At 44.8% G+C, this 20,796-nt stretch overlaps 1 protein-coding gene across 2 annotated transcripts; it reads left to right on the top strand.

The window, feature by feature from the left end:
• Positions 1-8,889: 8,889 nt before the first annotated feature.
• Positions 8,890-16,104, top strand: LOC124648877 (histone H4-like). 2 transcript variants are annotated; one of them, XM_047188566.1, is made up of 2 exons: positions 8,890-9,238; positions 15,791-16,104. In XM_047188566.1, the coding sequence occupies exons 1-2, from the start codon at positions 8,890-8,892 to the stop codon at positions 16,102-16,104; spliced, it is 663 nt and encodes a 220-aa protein (XP_047044522.1). The 2 variants fall into 2 exon arrangements, with proteins under 2 accessions (XP_047044522.1, XP_047044523.1); XM_047188567.1 differs by lacking the exon at positions 8,890-9,238 and having other exon boundaries at positions 15,793-15,837; positions 15,889-16,104.
• Positions 16,105-20,796: the final 4,692 nt, after the last annotated feature.

Here is a 20,796-nt window from a genome sequence, read left to right as displayed (position 1 = left end):
GAAAATTTCTTTGTTAGATATTAATGATCTTGATATTGATGATGTACTGCATGGGTGTTTTTCTGATTGCATTGATAATAGCCATACAAATACTTACATACAAAATATTTTAGAAGATGACACCTTGCCAAAATATGATAGGACCGTTGTGTGTTTTGAACTAATTAATGAAAAGGAGGAATCCTCCCAAGTTTCTTCTATTGTTTCTGAAAGTAAATCAGGTTATGCGGACAAGCCACCCTTCAAGCCTCTTCCTCCTAAAGAAGGGAACGAGGAGAAGGAGGAGAAGAAGAAGAAGAAGGGAACGAAGAAGAAGAAGAAGAAGAAGAAGAAGGAGAATAAAGAGAAAAAGGTAACGACATATCCCCGCGTGAATGAGATAACGCTAGGTAACCGTAAGTATGTTGCTCCTAATGATTATTATGATAATGAATCTGAATACGATGATCTTCCTATGCCCTTTACATACATTAGTGATCATGATTTGAATGAGCACACTACTTTTGATATTGCAAATCTCTGGGAAACTAATTCTGAAAATGATGATGATAATAATTGCCAAAGTATCAGTGCTATCCATGCTTCCTCCCATAATGATATAGAAAGCTCTAAGCTTGGGGAAGAGGTGTTTGAAAATCCTTTTGCTACTGATCATTATGTGTTTGATACATCTCCTTCTAATAACAATGATGGTATGTTCATAGATAAACCGACTGTGAAAGATAACTATTCTATTTCTTATGATGACACTGTGCCTCCGACATTTGATGATTATTATAAAGAATGCTATGATATAGGTTATAACTATCCTTATAAAACTTGTCATAGTCATGATTGGATTACCAAAAACAATTCCCTTAATATGCAACTTGTTTACCATGTTCAAATTCTTGATAATAATCTTGCTCCAATTACTATTAATGAGAAAAACTCTTCTTATGCCAAAATTAATGATACTTCTATGCATATGAGCCATGATAAGAATGTTTTAAGTGATGGGTATATTGTGGATTTCATTAATGATGCTACTGAAAGTTATTATGAGAGAGGGAAACATGGTTATATGCATCTTAATAATATTAAGTTTCCCTCTTTATGTTGAGAATCTTGAAGTTACTCGTGTTTTATCCTCTTATGCTTGTCACTTTGTTCTTCATGAATTCATTTGTGTACAAGATTCCTTTGCATAGGAAGTGGGGTAGACTTAAATGTGTTTTGAATTTGCTTCTTGATGCTCTCTTTTTGCTTCAAATACTATTTCTTGCGAGTACATCATAAAAACTGCCGAGCCCATCTTAATGGCTATAAAGAAAGAACTTCTTGAGAGATAACCCATGTGTTTATTTTGCTACAGTACTTTTATTTTGTATTTGAGTCTTGGAAGTTGTTACTACTGTAGAAACCTCTCCTTATCTTAATTTTGTTGCATTGTTGTGCCAAGTAAAGTCTTTGATAGTAAGGTTCATACTAGATTTGGATTACTGCGCGTAGAACAGTATTTCTTTGCTGTCACGAATCTGGGCCTAATTCTATGTAGGCAACTCAGAAAATTACGCCAATTTACGTGAGTGATCCTCAGATATGTACGCAACTTTCATTCAATTTAAGCATTTTCATCTGAGCAAGTCTGGTGCCATTTTAAAATCCGTCTTTACGGACTGTTCTGTTTTGACAGATTCTGCCTTTTATTTCGCATTGCCTCTTTCATTCGTGTTGGGTGGATTTCTTTGTTCCATTACCTTCCAGTAGCTTTGGGCAATGTCCAGAAGTGTTAAGAATGATTGTGTCACCTCTGAACATGTGAATTTTTAATTATACACTAACCCTCTAATAAGTTTGTTTCGAGTTTGGTGTGGAGGAAGTTTTCAAGGGTAAGAGAGGAGGATGATATACTATGATCAAGGAGAGTGAAAGCTCTAAGCTTGGGGATGCCCCGGTGGTTCACCCCTGCAAATTTTAAGAAGACTCAAGCGTCTAAGCTTGGGGATGCCCAAGGCATCCCCTTCTTCATCGACAACATTATCGGGTTCCTCCCTTGAAACTATATTTTTATTCGGTCACATCTTATGTACTTTACTTGGAGCGTCCGTGTGCTTTTATTTTTGTTTTGTTATTTTCATTCTCTGAATAAATACATGCTTGTGTGGGAGAGAGACACGCTCCGCTGGTTCGTATGAACACATGTGTTCTTAGCTCATAATATTCATGGCGAAGGTTGAAACTGCTTCGTTAATTGTTATATGGTTGGAAACGGAAAATGCTACATGTAGTAATTCTAAAATGTCTTGGATAATTTGATACTTGGAAATTGTTGTGCTCATGTTTAAGCTCTTGCATCATATACTTTGCACCTATTAATGAAGAAATACATAGAGCTTGCTAAAATTTGGTTTGCATAATTGGTCTCTCTAAGGTCTAGATAATTTCTAGTAAAGAGTTTGAACAACAAGGAAGACGGTGTAGAGTCTTATAATATTTACAATGTGTCTTTTATGTGAGTTTTGTCTGCACCGGTTCATCCTTGTGTTTGTTTGAAATAACCTTGCTAGCCTAAACCTTGTATCGAGAGGGAATACTTCTCATGCATCCAAAATCCTTGAGCCAACCACTATGCCATTTGTGTCCACCATACCTACCTACTACATGGTATTTCTCCGCCATTCCAAAGTAAATTGCTTGAGTGCTACCTTTAAATAATTCAAAATTTATCACCTCTTATTTGTGTCAATGTTTTATAGCTCATGAGGAAGTATGTGGTGTTTTATCTTTCGATCTTGTCATTTACTTTTGACGGACTTTCACAATGGACTAGTGGCACATCCGCTTATCCAATAATTTTGCAAAAAGAGCTGGCAATGGGGTTCCCAGCCCCGATTAATTAACTTTCATTAATAATTCTCTTCACATGTTTTGCTCGATTTATCAGTAAGCAGCTTAATTTTGCAAATAGACACTCCTCCATGGTATGTGAATGTTGGAAGGCACCCGAGGATTCGGTTAGCCATGGCTTGTGTAAGCAAAAGGTTGGGAGGAGTGTCATCCATAAATAAAGAAAAACTAAACTAAAGTACATGTGTAAACTAAAGAGAAGAGGGATGATCTACCTTGCTGGTAGAGATAACGTCCTTCATGGGAGCCGCTCTAGAAAGTCCGGTTGATAAGGTAGTTAGAGTACCCATTACCATTCATTGACAACAACAAACACCTCTCAAAACTTACTTTTATGCTCTCTATATGATTTCAAAATAAAAGCTCTAGCACAAATATAGCAATCGATGCTTTCCTCTTTGAAGGACCATTCTTCTACTTTTATGTTGAGTCAGTTTACCTATTTCTCTCCACCTCAAGAAGCAAACACTTGTGTGAACTGTGCATTGATTCTTACATACTTGCTTATTGCACTTGTTATATTGCTTTGCATTGACAAATATCCATGAGATATACATGTTATAAGTTGAAAGCAACCGCTGAAACTTCATCTTCCTTTGTGTTGCTTCAATGCCTTTAATTTGAATTATTGCTTTATGAGTTAACTCTTATGCAAGACTTATTGATGCTTGTCTTTAAGTATTATTCATGAAAAGTCTTTGCTATATGATTCACTTGTTTACTCATGTCATTTACCATTGTTTTGATCGCTGCATTCATTACATATGCTTACAATAGTATGATCAAGGTTATGATGGCATGTCACTCCAGAAATTATCTTTGTTATCGTTTACCTGCTCGGGACGAGCATAAACTAAGCTTGGGGATGCTGGTACGTCTCTGACGTATCGATAATTTCTTATGTTCCATGCCACATTATTGATGATTTCTACATGTTATATGCACATTTTATGTCATATTTATGCGTTTTCTGGAACTAACCTTTTGACGAGATGCCGAAAGGCCAGTTGCTGTTTTCTGCTGTTTTTGGTTTCAGAAATCCTAGTAACGAAATATTCTCGGAATTGGACGAAATCAACGCCCAGGTTCCTATTTTGCCCGGAAGCATCCAGAACAACCGAGAACCGCCAGAGAGGGGGCACAGGCCCCCCAGACGATAGCCCGGCGCGGCCAGAGGGGGGGCCGCGCCCCCCTAGCGTGCCGTCGCCCCGTTGACCTTCTGACGCCGCCTCTTCGCCTATATAAAGGTCCCTGACCTAAAACTTCGATACGAAAAAGCCACGATACGAGAAACCTTCCAGAGCCACCGCCATCGCGAAGCCAAGATCTAGGGGACAGGAGTCTCTGTTCTGGCACGCCACCGGGACGGGGAAGTGCCCCCGGAAGGCTCCTCCATTGACACCACCGCCATCTTCATCAACGTTGCTGTCTCCCATGAGGAGGGAGTAGTTCTCCATCGAGGCTCGGGGCTGTACCGGTAGCTATGTGGTTCATCTCTCTCCTATGTGCTTCAATACAATAATCTCATGAGCTGCCTTACATGATTGAGATTCATATGATGATGCTTGTAATCTAGATGTCATTATGCTAGTCAAGTGGGTTTTACTTATGTGATCTCCTGGAGACTCCTTGTCCCACGTGTGTAAAAGTGACGAGTGTGTGCACCGTGTGGGTCTCTTAGGCTATATTTCACGGAATACTTATTCGCCGTTATGAATGGCATAGTGAAGTGCTTATTTATATATCTTTATGATTGCAATGTGTTTTGTATCACAATTTATCTGTGTGCTACTCTAGTGATGTTATTAAAGTAGTTTATTCCTCCCGCACGGTGTAATGGTGACAAGTGTGTGCATCCGTGTTAGTACTTGACGTAGGCTATGATTATGATCTCTTGTAGATTATGAAGTTAACTATTGCTATGATGGTATTGATGTGATCTATTCCTCCTACATAGTGTGAAGGTGACCAGTGTGCATGCTATGTTAGTACTTGGTTTAGTTGTGTTGATCTGTCATGCACTCTAAGGTTATTTAAATATGAACATTGAATATTGTGGAGCTTGTTAACTCCGGCATTGAGGGTTCGTGTAATCCTACGCAATTAGTGGAGTTCATCATCCAACAAGAGAGTGTAGAGTATGCATTTATCTATTCTGTTATGTGATCAAAGTTGAGAGTGTCCACTAGTGAAAGTCTAATCCCTAGGCCTTGTTCCTAAATACTGCTATCGCTGCTTGTTTACTGTTTTACTGCGTTACTACTGCTTGTTTACTGTCCTGGGCAAAGCACTTTTCTGGTGTCGTTGCCACTGCTCATACTTATTTATACCACCTGTATTTCACTATCTCTTCGCCAAACTCTTGCTTTGTGGTTGCAGGGTTGCATGAGAGGGATATCTTTGACCTCTTCCTCCCTGAGTTCGATAAACCTTGGGTGATCCACTTAAGGGAAACTTGCTGCTGTTCTACAAACCTCTGCTCTTGGAGGCCCAACACTGTCTACAAGAATAGAAGCTCCCGTGGACATCACCCATCTCAATCACGGCTCATCTCCTGCTTTGGCTAAATTCTAGTGATAACAAGTATACATGCAGTAAAGAAACACATACATTCAAACATGAATTTACCGGTACCAATAGACAAGTCGTTTCCAAATCATGGTACGACACCGAACGAAATAGGTTGTTGTAGAAGTGACAAAATTATCAAGTCTCAACCTAATTGCTAGTGTCATAACTCGCAATCTACCTACTTACATAAACTAGATCACATAAGAAGAGCGACACGGTCACGATGAGCATCATCACGATGAATGTGGTCTCCATCGGGTTCCTCCTGATCTCTCTTCACTCTACCACTAGATATCGCGCGTATCTACTTTCTGCCTTCGCCATAATGATGTATCATTTGTAGTTGTTGCCGCTGAAATGGTGCACATGTCTCCGATAATCTTCCCAATCTTCGTAGATTCCAAGAACTCTACCATTGTACACAACATACGACGGCATCTCTATGCACAAGACCAATAAAACTTCATTAGCAATTTCATAGATAATATATATGCAACATATAAATATGCAAAAAATGAAAGAGTTAATCATGCATGTATATGATTCCGTGACAAATTAAGGATGCTTCATATAAAGACACACACAAAGCAAATGGAGAAGCACACGACCAAATCAAATGCGCAAGAGATATGCATGGACATATGAAATGGTCTTATGCCAACTATTTGTCATTAATGATGTGCCAAGTGTAATCATCAACCAATGCAACATATAAGTATGACACGAGAAACAAAGAGTTAATCATGCATGCATGATTCCCTGACAAACCAAGACGGCCTCATTCAAAGATACACACAAAGCAAAGGGAGAAGCACAAGACTAAATAAAATGCGCAAGAGATATGCATGGACATATGAAGTGGTCTTATGCCCACCCTTTGTCATTAGATGGTGCCAAGTTTAATCATCAGCCAACGCAATGAAAAATGGCCAATGAAATGTGTGCCAAGTAGGATCAACTCAATAACATGCATCATACTTATATTGGAGAGACACATCCCAGTTACGGTGTCGGCGAGCCAGGTAGAATGCACAAGAGATTTATATTTGTGCGTATCACACCAGGCTTGCTGACGCCATCCCAGATCACATGTAGTTGCTCTAGGGGCTTTCGAAGCCTCATGTAGCTTTTGATCAGGGGTATTCGTTTGAACCCCTCATTGTGGACACATGTTTATATGAAACATGCTTAGTGTGTGTTTGTGTGCTTTGTGTGTTCATAGCCTTTAGGGTGTTAACATCACCAAGTTTGAAGTGACAGCTGTAATCCACTTTTAGCACGTAACCAAACACCATTTTTAACACATAACGAACCGACATTTTTCCCCTGTAGCTACTGGATTCGTCTCCGGTGTGGACTATCAAACAATGGGTCGAAACTCCACCGAAACACATTTCGTGTACCAAACTAAGACTCATGCAGCAACTAGCGGCCCAAATCAGAAAAAGGAAAAAGCTATGCAAGTAACCGAACATGCTCCAGGGAGGTTTATCAGCAGTTCATCCTTCTTCTTCGTCTCCGGGACGGTTGGGTCTTCCTGATTCATTTGGCGACTTCCCATTCACAACCAACAACGTTAGGCCGGCCAAGGGAGGTGCGGCAGCGGCGGCGCGCCGTTGACAAGATGCTGCCTGGTTTTATATATGCAGTCATGCTAGGGTTTACAAAAGTTCTAGTCTATTACATATTGGAGACTTGGAGTTCTCCTTCTTGTAGTCCAAGTCGATATTACATATGGGTTCAGCTTGTCGAGTCCTTGTGCTATAGTCTACCTCCATAATCCGCGCCGGGTATAAGAGCAACTCTAACAGAGCCCGTAAATCCCGCCGGAACCGAACTTTTCCGGCGGATTTACGGGTTCGGGCTGAAATGCGCGCAGATCAGAGCCCGTAAACATGGGCCGGCCTGATCTGGAAGTTCAGGGGCCCGAGAAATCCCCCGCACGGCCCCTATTAAAAGGGTTCGCGGAGTGGAGTTCGGTTCGGAAACCCTACTCCCCTCCCGCCGCTCCGACGAGCAATCGTCGTCGCCCGACCGCCGCTCCGACGAGCAATCGTCGTCGCCCGACCGCCGCTCCGCCGCTACGGCCACCACCCCGCCGTGCGAAATGACGCGTTTTAGATGCGTAGGTAGGGGCGGCAGCCGATCCGGCGCCGGAAGGCCAAGTCGCCGTCCGCCGGGCGAACGGGCGGAGACGGAGCGCGGTAGACGGGCGCGCTCCGACGGCGCATGGAAGCGGGCCGGCCGCAAGTGGCTGGACCTAATGGCGCGCCACCTTCAAGCGCGCGCGGAGGCGGCTGCGGCTGCGGAGGCGGCGGCGGCAGCAGCTGCGGCTGGGGAAGCGGAGGATCCCCCCGCTACCGGCGGGTGCAGCCCGCCGTTGCCCCCGAGCGGCGACGACGATGCAGACAGACCGCCTCTGCTCTGCGGGGGCGCCTCCGGCGCGGGGGCCATCGAGCTGGCGGCCCTCGTCGTCGCCTAGTAACCGGCGGCGTCGAAAAACCCTCCGCCGCCGCCCGGTGACAGTATAGTCGCCGGGAACCTTAATTTCTATTCTAATTAGGTCCGTAGTAGTAATTTAGGTCCAATGGGATTGTATTTTGCCATTATTATTGTGAATTATGATCGAATTAAGTTTGATCGGATGAAATCGACCGCAATCCCCGTCGATAGATTTCCCCTGTCGTTTGATTTCCACGAGTTCGGTTTGGGTTTACAGTTTCTGTTCTGCGCCGTGCCCAAATGCGCTCTCAATTCGTTTTTCGGGTCTGAACTACGTTTTTTCGGTTCGGACATATATGGACTCTGTTAGAGATGCTCTAACAATAATGGTACCCAAAAGGGTATACCCATGACAATATTTCATCCTTCTTCATCTTCGGGACCATTAGGTCTTCTGAACCCGTTCGACGACTTTCCATCCGCAACCAACAACGTTAGGCCGGCTCGGGAAAATGCGACAGCGGCGGCATGCCGTCTATAAGACGAAGGGCTTGTTAAGAATCTCTTTCTTCTTTTGAGGTGATTTGTGTTGATTCTGTCAATACCATGTCATATTCGCAGATTTTTTTTTTCTAAGCTCAAAAGCAGCACAGCCATTCCCACCGCAGAGCCATGGAGGCCAAAGATTCCGATCCGACTACATCCTACAGGAAACATCACGCCTCGGATCACCCCACCACGATCCGCGTGACTCGCCCTAAACCATATCCTTACCGTCCACCACCCCCAAATCCAACGCTCCAGACCACCCTCACTCCAAAACCCAAATTCGCCCGCCACCAGCACGCAAAATTTTCGCAATCTCGCGCCCGCCGGCCGCCATTAAAACCTCCCCCTTTCCCCGCCGTTCTCCTCACTCCAATCCAACCCCCTCCATTCCCAATTTCCCAGCGAGATCCTCCAAGCGCCCCTTCTCCCCCAACCCCGATGGCCCGCACGAAGCAGACGGCCAGGAAGTCCACCGGCGGCAAGGCGCCGCGGAAGCAGCTGGCGACCAAGGCGGCGCGCAAGTCCGCCCCGGCCACCGGCGGCGTCAAGAAGCCCCACCGTTTCAGGCCGGGCACCGTCGCGCTCCGCGAGATCCGCAAGTACCAGAAGAGCACGGAGCTGCTCATCCGCAAGCTCCCCTTCCAGCGCCTCGTGCGGGAGATCGCGCAGGACTTCAAGACCGACCTCCGCTTCCAGAGCTCCGCCGTCTCCGCGCTCCAGGAGGCCGCCGAGGCCTACCTCGTCGGCCTCTTCGAGGACACCAACCTCTGCGCCATCCACGCCAAGCGCGTCACCATCATGCCCAAGGACATCCAACTCGCACGACGCATCCGGGGGGAGAGGGCGTAGAGTGCTCCTGTAGCGCCTGATCGATCTGGAGGTGTAGGGATGTTAGCTTCTTATTACTCCGAGTGTGTGCTGGAATCTAGTAGTTGTAGCAGGAGGATTTCTCGTCTGTTCTCATGATGGTGCCTCTCTTATGTTCTGGTTGTGTCTGATGTTACCCTCTTGTTATCATCAGAAATGAAGAAAAGTTGGCTATAAAGATATTTGTGATTTGCACCTTTGATTGTTTCTGCATTTAATTTCACTGGATGTTGGATTAGATCACCCTGATAATTTTTTCAGGTTCAGAAATTACTCGAGTAACTGAAATTTTGGATAAGTTTCTTATATGATCTAAATCTGCCTTTGGTAGGAGTTTCTTATTTCTGAACCCTGCTTCAGCGTTGTATTAGTACATAGTGCAGCCTCACAGAACTGCTGTTTCCGAACCATGACATTTTTATCTGCGACAGCCCTTCTCATTGCCTTTGTCACTGATTGTACCAAGAAGTTTTGTTTCCTTGCTTGTCCAGTGCGTTGCTGTAGAGACCTTCTTGCAGATTGTGTACTTGCATCTACTAGTATTTAGCAAATCTATGAATCTGGAAGAAAATACTTGCAGTTCTATATATTTAGTCTGACCCTGTTTATCTTGAATATGTTCGGATTTTGGACATCCCCAGAACTGTATGTGTACCTCTGAATCTGAACATGTTTCACCCCCTCCAGAAAGTATTCTAGCTAGGTAATATTATCTGGTTAATCCTCTCTGTTCATCAATGGCACAATATACTTACATTTTTCTCAAGTTTTCTTTATTCTTGAAATATGCTACCGTACATGTATTTATCATGAGACTGTATGTTGCTGTGAGTGAAATTTTAGCGTACGGCGTCTCATGATGTATTGTCCTGTTCCGAACCATGAGATTTATCTGCCACACCTGTATTTACTGACGCTTCTGAGCAACTTCTTTGGTTGCTTGTTGCATTGCCGTAGATACCATCCTTCATCTTTCAGTTTGCCGTAGGGTTTGTTGCTAGTTGAACCCTGCTACAGCGTTGTAGTAGTACATAGTGCAGCCTCACATAACTGTTGTCCTGAACAGCCGTTCTGAAGGCTTTTGTCTGCTACATTGTTTTGAATGATTTTGTATCTGATGGTACCGAGAAGCTTCCTTAGTGCGTTGCTCTAGAGACCATCTTGCAGATTGTGTGCTTGCATTTACTAGCAGTATTTAACAAATCTATGAATCTGGAAGCAAATGCGTCTATATATTCAATCTGACCTTGTTTATCTTGATACATGTTCAGATTTTGGTTGAAATCCCCAAACCATTTCAATGGCATTCAACATATTCCATAAATTTCTTGTGCCTCCATCGGTGGTACTTCAAGGCCATTCATGATGAAACAACATGGTTTCAGCTGTGATGGAAAAAAACTGAAAAACTCTGAACTCCGAACTCCGAATGATGACACTACAAGAGCCAGGAGGTGCATGGAACCATTAAGTGATGACCCAGTGGAAGCATGGGCGGACCCACCATCCCTCCAGCCCGGGCCATTGCCCGGGCTTCACGCCAGCGCACCTCCTAATCTTGACGAATTAGCAGCCTAATTTCACAGGAATTAACGATGGTTAAAGGTCAATGCCCGGGCTTCCTGCCACAATATTTGGGTCATGCCCAACGTCTGTCCTTTACTGGGCTTCAGTCTGCCCCACGCTAGGCTTTTCTGGGCCTGTAATCGGCCGGATGCACCCAACAAGTAGGAGTTCCATGACCAAATGGGTTGATCAGCCCCTCTGGCTCCTTCAGAAAAACAAAAAAGCCTCTCTGCCTCCTAAAAGCAATCAGCGACCTGTGCCCTTTAAAGTTTCCCTCAGCAACCTTCACAAAAAAGCGTCCAATCCATCTTTTTTACATAAATAATGTACATTTTGTGTATTTTGTGATAGTTATATGCGTTGAGCGTCTGTGACTTTTTTTTACGCTTGCAGCTCGCCCATGCTTCGATAAATTTCTAGGTCCGCCACTGAGTGGAAGGTTCACATCAACAAAAGCTATTTTCATCAACTGCAGATAGAAATATCAATTAGTACTCAGTAAAGCTATTTTCACCAAAACACAATCTAGATGATCTGAAGCACAAACAAATGGCCAAATCCCCGCCTTGATCTGAAGCTGCGGGAACGTCACAAAATGGGCTGCCTTTGTAAACATGGCAATCATATCTTCCTGCAAGATCAGCATAGAAGCATTGTTGTTTTGGACTTCCATCCTCATCTTGCACTCAATGGCGCATTTGTGCTCGTGTGAAGTCCTCCGACATGTTAACAACCATTCCAGAAGAAGAAACAACGCATCCCTTCATTTACCTCTGAAGAGTGACACTGTTTCAGAAGGGAAATAAACTCAAAGCTCTGAACTCCCAAGGATAAAACTGTAGGAGGTTGCATGCAACCATTCAAGTGATGATCCAGTGGAAGATTAGATTGAAATCAAGGATGGCTACCTTCATTGACTACAGATAGAAATATTAATGAGTATACTCAATATTAATCATAAAACTAAAGCGCCCACACAAATAGCCTGTCTGCATGGAGGTATATATTTCTACTTCTGTATATATTATCTGATAGATATCTGATTCTGATAGTGAGATCAGTACAATTTTTTCCTCATTCCATCAGCTCCTTGCTCAAGTTTAAAATAACTTGGCAATTCGACTCAAAGCAAAAGAAATCAAAATTACCACAACAAACTTGAGCCATGAATTTTGATCGCTCACGTAAATTGTTTTGAATATTCACATAGTGGTGAAGGCAAACTTTGATCATCAATTACTTGAAATAAAAATAGTTATTCATTATGGTAGTATATTTCATACTGGATCAAGTAATATCAGTTATTATGTTATGAACATTACTCAACAAATTCATAATGGTAGTCGAATCTAAAAAAGTTTGGCTAGCCAAATCCTAAAACAAAAATATTTCTCGATCAGAGGGAGAATTAAAATCAGCCAGTCCTAGTCTTGATATATGTTCAGAATTTGGTTGAAATCCCCTAACCATTCCATAACCTGGATGTGTACCTCTGAATCTGAACATGTTTCACCCCCTCAGAAAGTATTCTGACTATGTTAGTATGATGTGGACATCGATGGCACAATATACTTACATTTTTCTCAAGTGTTATCATGAAATATGGTACTATGCATGTATTTATAATGAGACTGTATGTTGCTGTGATTGAAATTTTGGAATATGGTGTTACATGATGTCTTGTGCTATTATGAACCATGAGATTTATCTGGCACACCTGTTCACAGTGCCTTATTGCATGACTGTAGACATCATCCTTCATCTTGCATATTGCCTACTTGGAGTGGCGTTTACCAAAATTCAGTAAATGTATCAACTGACTGTCATGATTCTACAAGCAACAACCTGGAGTTGTGTATGCATTTGCCATCCAATATGACCTCATTTTCCTTTCCTGAACATTAAAAGTACTCCCTCCCTTCCAAAATGTAAGACTCTTAATGATTACTTAAAAGTCAATTCTTACTACTTTTGACCAAATATTCAGAAAAAATATATCTACATCTACAATATTGAATGGACACGATAAGATAATATACTTTATGGTGAATATATTGATATTGATTCAATACTGTAATTGTTTACAAACTTGGTCAAATTTAGAAAACGTTGACTTTCGAGTAATCCTTTTTTTGCAGGGAAAAAAAAACTTTGGAGTAATCGTTAGATGCCTTACATCTTGGGATGGAGAGAGTATATTATAACCTCCTTTTTCCCGCTGTTAAACTGGAGTGTAATTTGAATGTGTATTCAGCTATTAAGCTAGTCTTTGACGATAATCCTCAAGGCTGCCCAACCCGTCGTGCTAGCACTGAGTATCTCATTCTCTGAAGTGTCTGATGGATCGTGCTACCCGTCACTCCTTTGGTGTAGTACTTGAGCAGCGCAGGACTATGTGAGTAATTGCTTACAAATGACAGCAAGTTGGATAAATATCACGTGTGGTGGAACCATCCAAACCGGTGCCCAGAAGGCCAAAAGAAACCGGACAGAGATCCCGTGCCTTGATGAAGGCGAGGCACAGCGTGCCTCGACCCCCAACATCCGCCGTCCAACCACATCGCACGGCCAGCAGCGATACAAGACCGAAACTGACTTGGCTCACACACGGTTCTGAAACGAGCTCGGGGGCACATCCCGTGCAGGGGAAAAAATACGCGGGAGTTCGTCGTCGCTCCCGCCGACGGCGCTGCCATCATGGGAAGGGGACGCCTATGAGGAGAGGAAGCGGACACTCTGAACGGGCGTAAGGGCGTCTCTAACGCGACGATCCATCCCGCGCACGCGTCTGGATGGGTCAAATCGGACAACAAGTCGGTCTAGTGCGGACCCATCCCAGGACGGCCGCGACGTCCGGAACGACCCAAAGCCGGCCCAAATCTGGGCCGCGTTTGCATGGCTGCGGACGCCGATCGCTGGCCGCTCGCGTCCGCCCCTTGTCCAAATCTGGGTCGTGGATTTCACTCGACGCGGCAGCCTGTAAGCGTGAGGATTCCACTCCAGCTTACCAGCTGGGTGGCTCGGCGGCGGGCCTTTTGCGGCGTTCCTCCGCGGCCGCCCTCATCCTCTTCGTCCTCGCAGCTTGGGCACGCTCGCGCTCCGCCTCCCGCACAACTCGAGCTCCTGCGCGGCGGCGCGTTCCACAGCGGTCCGTGCCTCCAGGCGGACGCGGCCGGCGGCCTGGCCTCGTGGTTCTCCTCCCGGCGGCGCATGCGCTCTTGGCGGCCGCGCTCCACCGACGCAGCAGCCTCCCGGGCGCGCCTCCCGGGCGAGGGCAGCTGGATGAGGTGGCGGGCTGCTCGCATAGCGAGGAGCTGGTTCTTTTGGCCGAGGAGGTCGCCTAAACAGCGGCGGCCGGCCCGGCAGGTGGCCTCGTGCTCCTTCGTCACACGCGTGAGGTCGGCGAGACGCTCCTCGATGGCGACGTTGATGTTCGCCAGCGCGAGGTCATCGAAGTAGTCCTCCACGTCGACGGGCTACTCCTCCGCGGCGGGCTCCGGCTCCTTCTCCGCGGCCTCGTACCAGCCGTCCGGGGCCTCGTGCCAGCCGTCCGCGGCCGCCTCCACCAGCTTCGCGTCCTCTTCCTTCTTTGCTACCCCCTGGGCCGCGACACGGATCGCCTTGTTGTCGGCGACCCAACGAGCGTTCGCCCCCTCCTCCTCCTCCTCCTCCGTCCGCGGGAACCTGGCCCAGGCGGCGAGGGAGAGCTTGACCCACGTGGTCTGCAGGGTGCGTGGCATGGCGATGGAGGTGGAGAGGGCGCTGAAGAAGGTAGAGGGGGAGAGGACGGTGGAGCGGGTGTGATGAGGTCTGCGAGGCCGGCGCCGTCTTTTATAGCCGGCGGCCTTGGCGGGAAACTTGGGCGCGAGCACGCGCCCATGGCCTTTTCGTGCGCGCGGAAACCCTAGTGCAGCACGCGTGGCATCGACATTACTTCGTGTGCAGAGGTAGGCGACGACCTAGCGCCACGCGAGGCATCGTCATTACGCGGCCGCAGACTGCCGAAGCGACGTCTCGGCGTTAGTACTGGCGCGTCTGAGAAGACGCATCGAGCATGGATCGCTGCCAGGCGGGCCCGACGAAACGTCCACCAGACGCTTGCGGAAACTTTGCGCGTCTGCGTAGCGTTTGCAGAGACGCATTCAAGGCGCATATATTGACTTTGGCACACCCGTTTTCGGGTCAGAATCGCCGACGCCGGAAGCACTGACGGATCTTAGAGCATCTCCACTCGGCTCGCCTATCTGGGCTTCGGCGCATCCATTTTCGGGTCCCTATGGGGAGTCGACGGGTAAAGCTAAAATAGAGGTCGGACGGCTGTCAGTAGTAGTATCTATACCCAAAAAAATTAAAATTATAAAACATAACAAAATTCGATGAAAAAGTATATACACGTCGGATGAATGCACAGCTAAAATGCACAGTGCTCGCGTTCTGGCCGGACCTTGATGCATTCCTCGCGATCGTGTTCTGACCCAACCCGATGCCTGTTGACCCCACGTCTTGTATCGCTGCTGGCCGTGCGATGCGGTTGGACGGCGGATCTTAGGGGTCGAGGCACGCTGTACCTCGCCTTCAGCAAGGCACGGGATCTCTGTCCAAAGAAACCACCCCTGCCGTAAAGTCGAGTTCGCGAAAACCCTTCGAGCTCGCGCCAAATCGCAACAAAATTTGAGACCCATCCCGCCAATCTACCGCGCGGAGTCCCCGCCACGTCACCGATCCGCGGCGTCCCTGCCCGGATCGCCATCTCATCCATCCATCCAGTCCGCATCGAACGGCAGGGACGCCCTCCTCCCACCTCTCGCACCCTTTTAAACCCGTCCTCCCCTGTCCCCAAATCATCACCACCACCGCTACACCAGTCGCTCGCCGCTCGAAGCTCGAATCAAATCCAGATCGTCAGCCATGTCGGGGCGCGGCAAGGGAGGCAAGGGGCTGGGCAAGGGCGGCGCCAAGCGCCACCGGAAGGTGCTGCGCGACAACATCCAGGGCATCACCAAGCCGGCCATCCGCCGCCTCGCTCGCCGTGGTGGCGTGAAGCGCATCTCCGGGCTCATCTACGAGGAGACCCGCGGCGTCCTCAAGATCTTCCTCGAGAACGTCATCCGCGACGCCGTCACCTACACCGAGCACGCGCGCCGCAAGACCGTCACCGCCATGGACGTCGTCTACGCGCTCAAGCGCCAGGGACGCACCCTCTACGGCTTCGGCGGCTAAGAGGATCCCGATGTTCTCACTCATTCCTGCGGTCAAGAAAGTTTAGATGGAATGAGATCCGCCTTGTTTAGTTCGCTGTGTTCGTTAGTAGATCGAGCTGTAACTTGGAAATCGTGAAACAAAGTTTGTTCGTATCTGAAGTTCGAATTCGGAATTGTTTCTGTGCAAATACTGTGATTCTGTTGTGTCTGCACTTTGTGTCTGACCGGTGCTGTTCCATCTGGTTTTGGTGGGGAAAATTCTGCGCCATTGTGGTGGGCATGTCACTGCATTCAGGAGTTAAATTGTCAGCAATTGAGTTTGGTCCGAGTCTTCATTCTTAAATGAGGCATCCTTGACCAGATGTTCAGGTCGAACAAGTTAAGCAATGCACAAAATGTTCGCTGGTAGATGTTAAATTTGTAAGGTTTGTGCCTTTCATTGGTTCAGTTTGATACTGCTCCCAGTTTGAAAGGATTACAGCCACTCTGCAATTCTGAATAGTTCGTTGGATTGTCAGCTGACAGCCGCAAACCATTGCAACACGTTTGGGTTCTTCTGATTCTGAACATCCTGTTACTCATGTTAAAATCGATACGGAGTAGCATATTTCTATTACTTGGTACGTTGTGCATAATGTTTACTTCTAACTGGGAATGCTCCCCTTTCCATTAATATTGCATAACGGAAATGAACAGAAACTAAACCCTGGTTCACTCAACGTGGCAGGAAAACCTGCTGTTTGCTCTTCGGCATCGGAGATCAAACCATGGGTCAAAAAAGCTTGCCCTACACTACAACCCACAACACAAGAGATCCTTCAACAATACAGACAGGAAACCAACTAGACAAAAGCACATCTGAAATGGAACATGAACACATGGCAGGGAGGAGGCATTCAGGAGCCACCGTTGGTGCATAATGTTTACTGTATTCACTTAATCTCTCTATTGTACTTTCTTTCTGAACCCTGCTAAAGCGTTGTATTTAGCACATACATCTTCACATAGCTGCTCATCTGAACCATGATATGTTGAACCGACGATACCGAGCAGCTTGTTTCCTTGCTTGTTACATTGTTGTAGAGGCCAACCTTAATCTTGCATTTTTTTTCTTTTCAGATTTGGATTATGTACTTGCATTTACTAGTATCACTCTGTTTCACAAATCACAATACAAGCCTTTTTAACAAACTAAAATAGTTTTCTAGAAAGGCCTATATTATGGAAACGGAGGATGTATTTAGCAAATCTACAAATCAACTGTCCTACAAGCAAGAGCTATGTAGTCATCATCACTTGCCATTCCAATAAAAGGCAATTTCCTCCGAACAAATTCAGCGAAAACATCAAATGGAAAATAGAACAAGTTACACTTGGTTATCAATACAAGGCCATATACAATGCTAGTTGCTTAGAGGGATGCTTACAAAAATAAACCGAATATTTTCTTAAGCACCAATGTTTATTTGTGTAGGAGAGGTGTCTAGTTAGGCATCTTACAAGTATAAATAGGTACCAATGCTTAGAAAAAAATCGATTTATTTTCCTAAATACCTCTCTAATCATCTTGCATTGCACATGCCTAATAGTTCAGCGTGTGTCTTCCTCTTATGTTAAGAAAATGTTTCTGCTTGTATAAATTCTCTCGAAAATTGGTTTGGATGGCTATTAGAGCATCTCTAGTAGATTCATTAAATCTCGCTACCGTAAAACTCCTTTAGGGAAACGGGAAAGATATTTCAGAATATCGCGTGGATGGTGCATGAACAAATTTCCTAAACTCGTACCACAATCTTTTTTATGGTACGCACAAATTTAGGGGATCTGTTCTAGCCACCCAGGTGGTCATACCCAAAATATATACAATTGCAAAAGTAGTTTCTAGTTTTTAACTTGAGACTAGTTTTTTTTTATCCAAAAGTAAGCGCAATCACAAATCAAGTAGCAATCTTAACATGACCAAAAGGATGCACAATAAATAAAATAAAGCAATGCCATCATCGCCATAACCGTCGGCACCACAATCACCATCAACACCACCACCACTACCACTAGCCGAAGCACCACCACCACCATCAGAAGCATCAAGATCTTGCCTTCTTCGTTGCATGATCTCAATTCTTTTCATCTTCGAAAACTCTCTTGCCATCACATCCATTTCACTCGAATCCATCAACATGATCCAATCCTCCTCGGCCTGGTCCTCACCTTGTTCTCCTTGAGAAGATTTTTTTGCTCCTCGAAGGCGGTGTTGCGCTCCTCACCATACCAATTTTCTTGCCACCTTGTGTTGTTGTTTCTTCTCGACCATCACAATCTTTTTTCTTCTGATTGTTTAGCCGTCAATGTTTCGTTTGACTTCACCAAGTCATCAGCTCTCTTTTTTAACGTTGCGAATTTTCTCCATCTTTCTTTCATCGGGCTTCCCCCTTGTTCTTCAATTCATCATTATGTTTCGAGTCATGTAAAATAACAAATGCTTGTTTCTTCGGTGGAGCTTCATGGCCCCACAACCTCCACTTTTCACTATGTTCAAGTAATTCCCGATAATGTTGGAGCAGAAATGATTTTCCTTTGGGTGCCACATTTTTATACTTGAGATGGTTGTTTCTTCGGGAATTTTACTCCTATAACTAATTTTAACTGACTGGCTAGATATGCGCCCTCTGATACTTGGCCTACGGTCAAATTGCATATAACCTTAAGCTGAAAGGTATATTGTTTCGTAAAAGGAGAAGCTCGTGGAACCTTTTGGAGACTGCAAATTGGTAGGAATACCTTGACTAATCAAGTAGCATCACGTATAATTGTATCGTATATAGTTGGCACGTGCATACCGATAGAAACCACTGCTATTCTCCAAAATATTCACTGTCACCACCGAAAATTCTGCTGAAGAAATCTGGGGATGGTCTGCTTGCTGTTCCAGTGAACAAGAGCCTGCCGTGTCGGTCCAGAGTCCAGACAGCCCTGTGACTGAAATATTCTTCCGCGTTCCATTCTTCGTTATAGAATTACCTGCGGCACATGTGACCAGCAAAGCGTAGCCACGTTGTTCAATTAATTAATTAAACAATTGGCGGTTGGTGCTGTCCCAAATCCAGCTATGCACACCGGGTTAACTCTAACCCGCAGGTTAGCTAGACCGACTAGTTTCCCGCAAAGGAAAAAGCAGCTACTAGACCAGCTAGAAACGCAGCCCTTTGCTAAAACAAAAAACTGGAAAACCATATAACTAAAAAAAGATAATAAAAACATAACCCCTTCCGGTGACCAACAAGACTAGTGCCTCTTTTCTAAAATAAGTGTCCCAGATTTCTAGATACGGATGTATCTATTTTTTTAGTTGTAGATACATATATATCTATAACAAGTTGAGACACTTATTATATAACCGAGGGAGTATTTCTCAACATCCTTGATCTAACGACCGAGCGGGGCTATACGCGTATTGCTACTGAACTAACCAAATAATGATCTACTAAAAGGAGAAATTGTAGTTCGAGTCCACATCGTGTGAAAGAAAGAGCTAGTGTGTGAAAGAAAACGTCCATGTTCGTTTTTAGGAAATATACTGAGCAAGTTTTTGTTGTTGTTGCAAAAGTAGTTTTGTTAACCGCGGCTTCAAGACCATAAATACTTACATATATCATTACGTTTATTACAAATTTGAATCCAACAAACCAAGAAAAGTACGGCATGCCATAGAGAACAACATCAGACACTAAGGAATCTATGAAACACACCCACCGGCGGATCCAGGTTGACACAACGCCTCATGCCACCTTCATCGTGATCTAGCTAGGGCAACATTGTAGATATAGTCAAACCTGCACGCCTCAAGAAGTGATCCTAACTCTTGGTTAAGGAAGTTGATGTACAACTCAATCACGTAGGCTTAAATCGTCACAAACTCAGATTTAGATTCTTATCATTAAAAAAACATTGTATGTGCTTCCTTTACCGTATTCCTTTCAAGAAAGAACCTGCATGTCTCCCTCACACTCTGAGCCATGGCCCAGGTGGCCAGAGGTGTAGATCAGTCCATGAACACGCATGGCCCAAACCGGGATATATATTACTTCCTCACAAGACACTTCGGCTTCTTCCATCAAGTTTTATCTGCTCGTGGTGTTTTGTACGTTGTAAGACACACCATGACCCCAATAAATTGACATGCAAGACCAAAACATGCTTAAAAGATATTACTCGCTCTGTTCCATGAAATATGTCTTAATTTCATCTAAATTTGGATGTATCTAGACACTATTGATCATCTATATACATTTAATTATTCACAAAGTTAAGACATATTTTGCGGGACGGAAAGAGTATTTAACTTTCTTCTTGTAAAAAAACCAGATTATTTTGTCAAAGCAAAAAACCAAGGTACCACAGTTGTTTTCAAACAAATGATGTGTAAGAAACATGCATTTAGTTCGATTTAAGATTCTTTTAAATGTATAATGTCTAGCCGGAAGCATCTTTTTAGCTACACAAGAAAAAAAACTCCTACCAAGTAAATTTTGCTTTTAACTGCCCAGATCCATGTCGTAAACTTTGTACCGAGCTTTATGTCCATGCCACCTACTAGTAGTGTAACGCTATCAATCTAACGAATGGATGGAGGTTGTTGAGGGATCAGAAATCCTTTTCCATGCATGGAGCAACAACAATTAAGATCCCAAAGCTGAACCCTAACCAAAATATC

Source organism: Lolium rigidum, chromosome 4 (assembly GCF_022539505.1).
Source record: "Lolium rigidum isolate FL_2022 chromosome 4, APGP_CSIRO_Lrig_0.1, whole genome shotgun sequence".
Lineage (NCBI taxonomy): Eukaryota > Viridiplantae > Streptophyta > Magnoliopsida > Poales > Poaceae > Lolium > Lolium rigidum.
This window is presented reverse-complemented; position numbering and strand designations above follow the sequence as displayed.